Here is a 13,430-nt window from a genome sequence, read left to right on the forward strand (position 1 = left end):
TGCCTGTAAAAGCAGCTGGCAACCGGTGTGAAGGAAAGGATAAGTATTGCTCACAGATTAGGGAAAGAAACTGCAGGGTCTGCTATTAAAACATGCCACAGGAAACTGGAGGACATAAGGAAATAAGACTTCTTCACTCAGGAATAAGGCACTGTATCTTTTTTTCCATTGAAAACATTACATGCCTGAAACAATACAACAGCCTGAAAATGGCTCAACCAACGCCTGTAGGGAGAAAGCAAAACCAGAAATGACAGCAAAGTGTCACAGATAACAACAGCAAGGGGCAGCATTTTGGACCTAGTCCAAAATGAAGTGAATAATTCATGTAATGTGATTTTAAATCTTGTGTGTAAGGCTTTCACTTCGGTGACAATCATTGTGTATTACAAAATGCTGCATCCTTTACCCCTTTCAGAGCCTAACCCCTTGGTGGCATTGGTTTCACTTGACAATGAAGGTGACATCAGGAGAGTCCTAATAGCCTGGATGGTCAAGGGATGTAGACAGGGCAAGGCTTGCAGGTAGAAGTACCACCTTTTGTTAAACCAACTTACACAGTCGGAAATATCAGACAAGCCTCTGAGGCATGTAACCCCTTCTTCAGATCTGAAATAGAAACAGCAGCTTTCAAAGTTAAATACCAGAGAACAATTACGCAGATTTTATTTAGCTACTATATCAATTAGATCATTTCTGAAAGAGAAAAATAGTTGATGGCTGTGGACTGGAGGGGATGTTTGGGAAAAACAGTCAGGACAGACAGAGATCTGTTCTGTATAGGTCTGTAGTATCAGGAAAATTTTTAGGGTTTCACTTTTCTTTCGAAATACATGACTCTGCTTTGAGGTGCTATGAAGCACAAATAGAAGGCGCTCAATGAAGGACATGCAAAAATGTGAATGGAATAAAAGCACATATTATCCATGAAAACTATCTGGATGGAAGATGAAAAAAGACAGTACAGAATGCCGTGCTTCGTATAGAGACACCATGTTTCTTGTGCATGTCCATTTTGGATGGGCAACAGAACCTGTGAAGGGAGATCTCCGGAAGTTGCTTCCTAGTCAGCTCAACTTGCCAGGCTTTGTCACCCACCCTGATAATCAGCACTGGCATGCCTTTAGCCCAGTGTTACTAGGAAAAGTCTTCCACTGGTACAGTCAAATCTCTTTCACCACATCCAGATTACCTATGTATTCCAAATGTCATTTAGGTGCCTGTAGTTTCTTTAAGAAAACTAGGTAAAACTGAAACAGGTTTTTGTGCTGGTTTTGTCTGGGACAGAGTTAATTCTTTCCATAGTAGCTTGTACAGGACCATGTTTTGGATTTTTGCTGAGAAAAGTGTTGATAATGCAGAGATGCTTTTGTTACTGCTGAGCAGCGCTTGCACAGAGCCAAGGCCTTTCCTGCCTCTCACCTCATGCCCACAGCAAGTGGGCTGGGGGGGCACAAGGAGCTGGGAGGGGACCCAGCTGGGAAGCTGACCCCAACCAAATAAAGGGATGTTCCAAACCATATGATGTCATGCTCAGCAATAAAAAGCTGGGGGAATAAGAAGGAATGGAATGATGGTGTTTGTCTTCCCAAGTAACTGTTACGCCTGACAAAGCCCTGCCCTCCTGGGGATGGCTGAACACCAGCCTGCTGATGGGGAGTGGTGAACAAATTCCTTGTTTTGCTTTGCTTGCACACACGGCTTTTGTTTTACCTATGAAACTGTCTTTATCTCAGCCCATGAGTTTTCTCACTTTTACCCTTCTAATTCTCTCTCCCATCCCATCGGGGGTCGGCGGGGGGGGGTGGGGTAGGGGAGTAAGCAAGCAGCCATGTGGTACTTAGCTGCCAGCTGGGGTTATACCATGACATTTTTGTACAAAGTAAACATCACTGCTTTGACTGGGAAACCACCACTAAATTTGCTGTAATTACAGCAACTTCATCTTGATTAAGAAACAATTTTTTTCTACAGTGAGGACAATCAATCACTGCAACAAGCTCCCTGGGGATGTGGTGGAGCGCCCATCACTGGAGGTTTACAAGATGTGACTGGACAGGGTGCTAGGCAATCTCATCCAGGCTCCCTTTCCCACCAAAGGTTGGACTAGGTGATCTTCTGATGTCCTTCCAACCTGGGCTGTTCTATGATTCTAATAACTATGGGATAAGAACACCAGGGATTTTGAGTTGTGGCTCCCAGCTGTGCTTTTAACAAAATCTGCTTAAAGAAACATAATCTTTTTGAAAATATATGTTTGGTAAAACTTTGACATGAGAAGAAACTCAATGCAATTTCAGAAACTCCTTAGCTATCACATTCTGAAATGCTCTAAGACACTGGTTTGGTGACCATTGTCATGTATATAAAGAAATGGAAAAATGCAACTCACTGGTGGTTTTGCTCTTCCTTAGCCGATGTTCTAATGGTGGTTTTAGCATTCTATTGACATCAACGTAATTCTGAAACTTTTTTCTTTGTATTTCTTCAAACCATTCTCCAGTCACTCCCTGTAGCCCTGTTTCAGACTTCTTTCTTTTCAAAAGTTTGCTAGAATGGAAACAAACAAAGAACAATTTATTTTTAAGCCATTTTAGATATTACAGGCACATCATTAGGAACTCTCTCTGTTGTTCATTTAAGCATTTACAGTATATTTCTACATATAATGACTTCGTGAACGATACAGTGTAACATGATACATTCACAGCAATCACATGAAAGTTTTAGTGACAGCAGAATTTCTCCAACTTAACAATAAGATTATGTGTCCAGGTTAAGTGGATGACTCGTATGTTTGCATTATTCTCTGCCTTGAAGAAGTGCGTCCTTCTTCCTTGCAAAAAATGAGGTAATAATTCATAAGCATTAATAAACTAAGAAAGTAAGATTAAGTTCAGCCAATAATTGAATTAGAATAAATAATACTCTAACAAAGCAGTTCTTGAAATATTTATTCACTCGTTTAAGCAGAAGCAATAACAAGATTATTCTGATTTTCAAGAGGAAGCTCACTGAGGCCCAGACGGTGAGGTGCCCATCACACATTTTCTATGTAAAGGAGGATAATAAATTGTGAATTCAGCTAATAGGTATTCACGCAACGTGTTCAACGAGTTTATCACATATTCCTCTTTCCCTGCTGTATAGTGATTCTGCCTGTCTTTAATATGTATGGAAGCAACTAATAATGAACGTGAATGTTCTGCCACACAGAGGCGAAGCCTGAACAAACTATACACATGTGGCTGCAACTGAAGAAGCAGTTTAGTAGCAAGTTAGGTTTTAGACCAAGAAGTCACAGGAATGCATTGCTTATCTGGACATAACAGGGTACAGTCGCAAAGGAGTTGGAATGACACACCGAGTTACTAGTTTTCAAATTACATTGCAGAAGTGCCTAAAGTAGAGATACAAATGCAACAGATCCACACCCCAACTGATTGTGACGGCAACAGAACTAGACTTTGTGCATCTGGAGATGTAGTGCCAATGTTTTAGCACAGCTTTGAAGTAAATTTTCTACCTTAATCAGTGGTAGAAGCCATGTCTAGGAATACAGATGTTCTCAGAGAACATGCATTGGTTCATTAAAAACTCATACTCTCCGAGACAACATTACTTCACAAAACAAGATTAATTATCTAGGCTGGAAACAATGCTTTTCCACCTGGAACTGATACAGTTACAGTGTCCATACTAGCACCTACTGTTCACCTGGTGGCATGTGAAGAACAGGAGGACAGGGGAGAGACATTTTTGGTAAATGAGTGAGTAATTCCCTTGAAGTAGATTACACAGAGACAGGCACAAGTACTAACCATTTGAAATAAACTCATTACAAAGGCAAACATGTTACTCATCGCAGATATTACCGCACCACGGGCCTGACTAAACACGGTGGAGGCCACCTGCAGCGGGGAAGGCTGCCGAGCAGCGACAGGGCCAGGAGGAGATGCACGAAGCGCTCTCAGCAGCGCCAAGTTCATACCTCACTGCTGGGGCCTGGGCAAAGGGCGCCGCGGCACCAGGCGCAGCGAGAGCACAGCGGTATGTCGGGAGAGGCTGCTGCCACGGCGGCTGCCCGGAAAGCAAGGCCACAGCAGCTCAGCTGGCGTCCCCAGCGTGGAGACCGGCTCCCACGAGGCTCCCCGGTGGCCTTCCCCAGCGCGGGGAGGCCGGGTGGGTTCGGCCCGCAGAGGGGCAGGCGGGGCCGGGCGCACCCGCCCGGGATGGGGCACGGGCGCCCCCTAGCGACCGCCGCCGCCCCCGCGCTGCTCCCGGGACAGCCACGGGCCGGCCGCGGGCGGGCTGACTCGGGTGGCGTTAAACATCCCTGTCCTATACGTTGATGCGTTCCGAAGAGGAGGAAAAAAAAAATACACAAACGCCAGTTACTCTAACATCGACCCTATCGGGCATTGCACGAACATGCCTTTCACTGAAAATTCCATTAAAAATCTTGCACAAACACCGACATGAATATTTAAACACTGTGAGGTGTTTACTGGCACATGCCTGGTGCTACCTGCAGTCATTATCTGTGAGCGTGCCGCTTTGGAACTGCGCTGTCACCCCCTACTCAGGAAATAAATCCTTTAAATCGCTTGTGCGTATTTATACTTGCACACATGTAGGCCCATATACTGAACCCTAGATACATCGTTATGTGAGCGCCGAATAATACTAATACAATACATAATATGTAATTGCAATATTGCATGACTATTAAATATTTCTCATTTGCAATGACTCCCTGCCAAACCACATCATTTCCCTGTATACCTGCTCTGTCAAGTCTACAAGTCCCTTCATGATACTAATGAATGACAGTTGTGAACCAGAAGGAAAGCCCGTCTCAAGAAACAATTACAGCAGAAGATGGTATCTGCAGTCAGTATTGCAATGAACTTGCCTTTGAGGCAGTGCTATTGTTACTTGGATTGCAAATTATATATTGAGACACTGCTCCGTAGGAGTGTCAAAACACCTAATGCCCTCTAAACCAAATGTACTAATCCAGCTTCCCTGTCTGCTCCATCCATCCTGCCGCCTCATTTCTCCACAGCCACTTTGGATGCACGGAGCTGCTTCCTTTTGAGAGGAGACACCACCACTGTGGGTGGGAAAAGTAACCGTAAGCTGTTACAGGATGAAAGGTAACTCCATTCCCCGGATAACTTACAGGAGACTGCTCCACAAACTGGAGCAGGCAACAAGCCTAAATGACCTCACAGGCTACACCTTGTGTTACCTTTTCCCATCTATTATCCTACACAGCATCTAAACTAATGAATCATTCGGGAGCAATTCCTCTGCGCTGTTTTTAAAAACATCTCTTCCTTATTGGCACAAGGATGTCCCAGTATTTTATACAGACATCTCCAGGGAAAAGTTAACCTAAATGTTTGGATGTACTTTCATGTGGGTTATCATAAATATTGTGAAAAGAGCTATAGCCTGCCCCTGCTACTTCCTGTTAGGGTAATAAAGAGCCTTAACTGCTACTGTAAGAGGAAAGGTATTTTCTCCACCATCTTCATCCTGAATATAAAGCAGACGACAGATATGTAAGGTAGTAGAAACTGGGTTGCCAAATAGGACGTCTGAGGACACCTCTGCTGTTTGCAGGGGACAGAGGCCTCAATTCCACTTTTGCCAAAGCAGAAATTATGATTCCTATTGATTTCAGGAGAAGCAGGATCTGGCCCTAAAGGACTCTTACCACACAGCTCATGAGAGAACAGATACACAGCAACCACCAAGCACAGGGAATTGCACTGGGTAAAGGTGCAGACCAGTATTTGCTCACTGGATCACAGCTCTCATGTCTGGGAATACAAGGCTGGAAGGACTGCAGATAAAAATAGTGCCAAAAGCATTAGATAAAAACGATGGCAGGGCAGATAATCTGCAAAACCAGTTACCTAAAACAAGCTTATGCCTTTAGTCTGTTTATATTCCTTACTTTGACAGTGAGAAAAGGCTAGAAATATTAAAAAATAGTGCCTGAAGAACCAGTTCTTTCCCTTTTTTTTTTTTACTTCATCTTACTGCCTTCCCACTGCTTTATATGTTATGCCGCACTGGTGAACCATGCATCTCTATCATTTCTATGGCCAGTTAAATTTCTAGAAAACTCTAGCTGTTATCACAGCCATGGGTAGCTCTAAAATGCATATGCAAGAATATTTTCTTACTTATAGTTCCTTATAATTTTATAAAGATAATTTAAAGACATACTTTCAAGTTATCATTTGAAAAAAAAAAAAAGAGGGGGGGAGAAATACTACTGATAATGGCAAAGACTACAACAGCTAAAGTGATTAAAAAAATTCCTATCCACCATTTAATCTAAACATATAACAGCAATAACAACATTCTGGTTTCCAAGGTGCCAGAGATGCTCCTGTGGCAGGTTAATCCTACCAGGGAGAAAAATAATGATATGCAGAGCCAAGATACTCTTTCCTAGCACATCAGACACACAATAGATCTATTTTTTAAGGCAGTCTTTATTCTTAGTAGCTGGTATATTTTTACTCACATTAAAGCAATCTTTTGTTTATTTTTCTTTCTTACCCTTTTCTGTTTGTCTAATGTCAATAAACCAAGTCAGCTTCAGTAAAACATTACACAGAAGTAGATGAATCAGAGACAAAACCTGACTAATGTTTTGGTTGCACACACTACAAGACAATGTAAAAAGATATAACTGAAAATGTGCTGATTTTTTCTTTGGCTTTTATATGTGTAAAATTAAGCATTTCTGCAGTAATTCTCTGAAAAATCAAGGCCTCCTCTATTTTGATGAACAAAATGTTGTGTTAGCAATAATGCTTGAATCTAACCTGCCAGGTCATTGCTAAGCAACCACTCAGATTTGATTTTCTCTTCCCTCAAAACACCAGTTTTCTACTTAAGTCTACATCCTTTCAATTATTGCTACTGCTGCTGTCATTTTTGTTATTTTGTTGATTTTATAGTGCCCATTAACCCATTAAGTTGCCTACAGAAGATATATTTGTCTGAGTATGTCACCAATAAAACTAAAGATGTGTCTGGGCAAAGTGAATGTGCCACAACAAGGAAAATCAAAAAGTGTGTTGGTTCAGTGTTCCTTTCTGACCACGACCTAAATACCAATAAATGTAACGGAAGGACTTTCACTGTCCTGAGCAGGCACCAGGTCAGGCTGCTGGAGAGTCACCTAGTGGTGACACTCCTGGGTGGAAAGAAGTAACGTAAGTAAGTACCAAGAAAGGTTCACCTCAAGGACAGGGGAAACACTTTACAGCCCAGAATTGAACTGTATGGCATATGTTTTCAATTCCACTTTGATGGGTGCATTAAGTTGTCAGCTCACAATTATCCATCCCTACATATTTAGATAGCAGAAATGTGCAAAACCAGGAGATGGAAGTGGGGAGAAAGTGAAAAGGGAATGAATTTTCCCTAGTTATCCCTCCCAGGCTGTTCGTTTAATAGGCAGAAGTACTTTAAACACAAAGATACCACTTCTGCACATGATTTTGATACCCATCCTGTAGCACCCTTCCAAGCAGCAGCAGAAGCAGATAGCTGCAGACAGTAAATGTCAATAGGTATCAGATTCACACATTAACTCATGTCATGTGTGTCAGGGATACAGGTGGGGAATATGTGCGTTAATGGGAAAACATCTTTTCCACCCTTACTGAAGTTTCACCTTGTCTGCTCATGGGGAAAATCCTTCCATTTCCACCTCTTTTCTTTTTAATTAAAAAGTAGAAAATGCACAAAATGTGACATTATTACACTACCTTTATTCAGCAGATTTACTCTTTTAAATTAAAGCTTATCACTTGCTTTGAGATAGCCTAATACAGTGGCAATGTGTACATTCATTACACACAATCCACAAAGACAACGAAACTATCAGGATACATGAAACGTTCTCATCAGACTCCCACTATGTGTTGAATACTTCCTTCCACTCTATAACTCACAGTGACTTTTGTGTCTACTATTTTTTAACTTAAGCACCATCTGTAGAGTGGCTAAAAGTTATCTCTGTTTTTTTTGCAAAGCATTAACTTCTCATATTAAACTATATGAAATTAATATACTGCAGATTATTTACTCTAGTTGCTCTTTTCCTTCACCAAGTCCAACACTCCATTTCTGCCTGAAACTTTTGTCTGTTCCCCTGGGCAAGAGCACAGACTGACATTTTCCTTTGAAACAGAAAACTAGGAAATGTTGTAAGGGCAGGGACGAGGTTCATGCTCATGCTGACCACGTAACTCCTCTCTGCTCTGGCAGCTCATGAATCAGAAGTTCTCAGTCTAGACCTCTGAAATCAGCTCAGTGACTGTCTTCGTGAAGTTTAGTTTTTAAAGCACAGAGCATTGAAAACTGAGATCACGGGAGCTGAGGGTGATTAATCACCCATGTCAAGCTGTAACAATGCCTCAAAACATTACTTGTAACATGAAACTATTTATTGAGCTACTACCCCGGGGTTTACAGTGAAAACATTATTTCAGCCCTGCTGGAACAAACAGAAAAGACTAATAAGTATCTATCTTTTAATTGAGTTTCTACATACTCAGAATACGAAAGCTTTTAGTCCTCTGGGCAGCTAGTAAACAGGAGTGTATGAGTTGAAATACCACTAGTAATGTCACAATTGTCAGTGACTCTCCAGCTTGGGCAAATTCTGTCATTTCCTCTACAGTGAGTGTGAAACAGGGGAAAGGTCCACTCAAATGTTTTACTGATGATTTACAATCTCTCTGTACAGGCTGCAAATGACAGGTCAAAAACAAAAGAGTGTTACTTTATTATGCTGTCAATGCTCACAAGCTACCTACCAATATTATATGATAATAACAAAACAAATCTATGATGCAATGGAAAGGAAGGCTACCTATCATTTTTAAAGTGTGTCACATAGCTTCTGAATGGTAGTAATTAATATTTCTAATGAAGATGACTTCATTAATAGGAATTTCCATTAGCATTATTACATGCTAATAGGTGCAATGGACATAATTATCCATGTAAAGATTCTGATTAGCTTGCAGGGATAGATGTAGTCTCAATCCAAAAGCATCGCATGACAGGAGTAAATTTTGGGTCCCTGAATTTCTGTCCTGGAAATCTTACAAGGAAATGCAGATGTATACCATGTGTGTGACACACGATGGGTTGGAAGGCTGGGGATCAGGTCGTCTTAGGCCCTTCAGTAAATCTGAAGCTAATGATTAACAGCAGACATGCTTACTCTTCCAGGGTAAAGCTGCTAGTTGATTATGAGACCTTTTATAAATATTGACAGCATGCAAATAGACAACCATCTATGCAAGTAATTTACAGCTCAGCCATGTATTATAAATTCACTGCCTTACAAATACATACAATGCAGATGCTATTCCTCCTGTTATTGTATGACTTTCTTTATGCAAAACATTTCCTAGGTAACAATATAAGGGGAAAAACAAAAAAATGGACATAGGCCAGATGGGAACTCTGAATGAGGGGAATTGGTTTTAAATGAAGACCAAGGTCTCACCTCTGCAAGCAGGTTTGTGTATGATACCCCATGGGTCTGAATGGAACTCTAAAATTGAGAGGCTCCAGACAGGCTTGGACTTTTGTTTATAAAGAGCTAAGCTTGAAGCCTAGGGCTCTCAGAATACACCTTTGCAATCTCAGGTGATTGTGCAGAGCCTTACACAGAGCTGAGTTAGTCCTGGTCAACAGAAATACGACAGAAGGTCAGAGTGCACCTGCACACAATTTATGTGTTACTGTAACACAAAAGCCCTGTTTACATTGCTTTAAATTAAGGGAAGCAGTCATAAGAATGAATGTAAGCTCTAAAAGTTGTCACAGTGGATGTTTCTCATTTGGAAATATAAAGCTTATATACATGTATGTAATGAATACTTACACAGATCCTCTGCTCTAGTAGATTAGAATGTCATAATTTATCACAACTCTTCCACTGGAAATAGAAAATATTATAGTATAATAATACTTTAAATATAATAATAATAATATATATTATTATTATATATAAACATATATTTAAAAGTATGCAATATAAACATATATTTAAAAGCATGCAAATCTATAATGCAGGAAGAAACAGACTGCAGAGCGTCCCAGCCACACTGAAGCAGCTTTGCTTGACTGCAAGCTCTCTCCCCCTACACCTAGAAATCCAAAGACAGGGCAAGCAGAAGTATTGCAGTTCCTTGATTATTCCAACCACAAATTGAACTGTATAATTTATGTGCAATAAAGTGTAAACAGACTGTACTTTTCATCATGTACTCTTAGCTTTTGTTTTGTGGTTTTGGTGTTTTAGTTTGGTCCTGGTTAGTATGGTACCGGTACATATACCTATATATTTCTGAGGTAAGACTGATAAAAAGAATATAGTTTCTGGTAGGAATTCAAAATGCAGGCATTGAAATACAGCTTATTACATTTAACAGTGTTAATATAATAATCTAGCTCCAAAGAAGGATTAGAAATATGTTTCCTGTGAACATTTAGATACACACATCCTCAGGAAAAAGTCTCAATTTTTCCCTACCTGCTTTAATGCATTTTTTACATGAAATACGTAAGCTTTGAAACTTTTCAGGCTGCCAGCTTTAGGGCACTAAGTCACTTTTCAATTTAAAACAAGTACAGGAAAGACTGAACTGAAGTCAGTCTTTAGTCTATATAGTCCTGCATGCAAGTTAGGGAACACAGAAGAAAATGGGGTCTCTGTGCCCAAAGCTTAAAACTCCATTGGGCCAAACTCCACTTGATTTGAAAACTAGATTCAGAGAGAAAAGATATTTTAAAGGATGATTAAATTCAGTGTATGTAAAACACTGACAAAAACTAAATTTTAAAGACGAAAAGGAGATGGATGCATGCAACATTATTCAGAATGGTTTCTGATACAAACAAATGAATGTCAGCTGAGGCCTCGACACACAGCCCAACAAGCTTTGCTCTCAGCCATTGGTGGGGTCTCTCCAAGAGCCACGTCCAGAGATGGTGCAAGTGGTGGATGTCTAGAGGGACCCAAGAATCTGAAGTATCTCAGAGACCAAACCCAGCAAAACTCCAGGGCCCCAGGCTTCACCACAGAAAGCACGTGCTGCAGACTTCGGCAGGACTACAGGACACACGTAACCTGAACACACCACCGGAGCACAGCACTGCCAGTGCCAGGGGAGGTATCCAGCCACTCAACATGAATCTGACACATTTCTATGCAACATTTTTTTGACTTTCTGGCATAACCAATTTAGTATTTCTGGAATATGTGTGAGGACTTGAAGGTGTTGGGACACAGACAGTGTGTAGAACCTGTCAGCACCTGAAAACATTTCTGGGGTCCTTTCAAGGCAGCTCACTGCAGACTGATACTCATTCCTTTCCTTACAGCAATGACAGGCAGTGCATGTTACACTTCACTGGCATTACCCTCCAGAAGCCCAGTGAGTCTGCTGCACATGCCACTGGCATTACAAACTTCTGACATCTATGAGAAAGCTGAGCTAAAGTGAGAGTGACCATACTTTGTTGATGTTTTCAGCATTTCAGACAGTTCTCCATGCACCTCCATGACTCTCTGCTTGCTTAGTATGGAAAGCTGTTTTCTACCTGATGTTCCCACTGATGTCAATTATTAACTTCTGCATTTGAATTGCAGAGGAGACAGAGGGTGTTGAGAACACAGAGACATTATTATCGGAAAGGTCAAACCTAGGAAGTGCACAGACTTCTTGCAAGGTGTACAAGTCCTTAACTGGGTCACAACTCCATAGAAACCCTAACAGATCAGACTGTTCTGCATTAGCTGTTCCAGAATAACTCCCCATATTGACTGCCTACTCGGTAGTTAATGCTAGCTTGTACTGCTGTCTGACCTTTTACTCTTGAAGTCTGTTCAATTTATCCATATAGACAAAGCTCAATTAATTCTCCTTTCACCATTAAGCCTGGATTTAGAAAATGTCTACCTGTGGGCTTAAGAGTAAGCCTTGGCTTAGACCTCATCAGTTTCAACAAGTGTCTTCCTTTTGGCAGCCCTAGTGACATCAGAAAGTCGGCAAGGTAATAATAATAGGAATTATTATGATGATTTTCACTTTTACAGTATTTTGTCACTTGAAAATGCTAACATTAGTAGTTTGAACCCTGGCATAAGCCTATGTTTGAATGACCATGGGTGAAAATGCCCTGAGCATGTCCTTCCCGCTCCTGTGGGTTTGGCCGCCTGGGCCCAGAGCCAGCTTGGAAAGAGCAGAGCTGGTGGCCTTGGAGAAAGCTGTTGGGAAGACAGCCAGAAGCCTCGCAAGGGCCACCCCTACTTGCCCCAGGAGCTGCTTTTAAACGGGGAGGCTGCCTCACTGGGCCTTGCCGCAACTACAGCCCCAGACACGTCCTAGCCTTGATCCCTGGACTGACATCCCAACCTAGCCTCAGCCCAGCCATCACAGGGCCAGGGATGACCCTGGTCACCATCGTCACCAGGCCTGACCCTGATGTGACTTCATGGCTTGACCATGGCCCTGCATCATCACCACAGCCCTGCCCCGTGACCAGCAGGCTGCGGCGACCTGGCTGCCCTCACCAGGCCTGACCCTGACTCAGCCCCACGGCCTGGCCTGGGCCCTGCCACACCACCATGGCAGTTGGGCCACGGCTGCCCTGTCTCGCGGGGTGGGACAGGCCCTGGCGGCATGGTCCTGCCCTGCCAGCCCTGTGGGGAGCCCCCATGGCCCCAGTAACATGAAGAAAGAAGAAAAGTAACGTGAAGAAAGAAGAAATACATTAAGTGCACTACCAGACAGGCTCCTCCAAACGTAACACACCTGAAAAGGTGCTTCTGGGTCTCGTTCTGCTGCCGCACACACTGTAGAAACCCCCTTGCTCTCAAACATACAGTGCAAAGCTTTGGAGGAAGGGATTGACCTTTTGTTAGCACTGAAAGTAGTTTACTACGAAAAGACAAGACCAACAAGCTAGCAGCAATGCCAGTCCAGACCCTGTTCTATAGATGTAAAACTGGAGTTACACCTCAGACTTCATATTAGTTAGCCCAGATGCACAGGACTAAAAATCAAAACAGAAAATGGCACATGCCGTTGCCCACCTGCCCCTGACTGTGACTGCCCAGTCTTCCTCAGCTCACATGGAGCCCCAGTCCTCGACCCCAGGCCCCACCGCAACACAGGATTATTAAAAAACAGCAATGAGGAAGCAACTTGATAGGCAACTTAATTGCCTTTGGTTTCAGTACCCCCGCTCAAACAAGGGGAGTCCCAAAGTGGGATTATTTATGACAGTAATTGTTTACCAAACTGAGTAAAGGTTTTTAAACTACAGTCTTCCCTGCCATTCTTGCTTCCATTTACACTTCTTTAGCATAT

At 42.2% G+C, this 13,430-nt stretch overlaps 1 protein-coding gene across 1 annotated transcript in view; it reads right to left on the reverse strand.

Moving 5' to 3' along the window:
* Positions 1-13,430, reverse strand: part of EXPH5 (exophilin 5) — a 44,261-nt gene that overhangs the window by 16,972 nt on the left and 13,859 nt on the right. Inside the window, exon 3 of the mRNA XM_080377176.1 lies at positions 2,393-2,550. Coding sequence (XP_080233302.1) covers positions 2,393-2,550 — 158 coding nt within the window. The remainder of the gene's footprint in view (positions 1-2,392; positions 2,551-13,430) is intronic.

The sequence above is a fragment of the Falco punctatus genome (assembly GCF_963210335.1).
Source record: "Falco punctatus genome assembly, chromosome: 2".
Lineage (NCBI taxonomy): Eukaryota > Metazoa > Chordata > Aves > Falconiformes > Falconidae > Falco > Falco punctatus.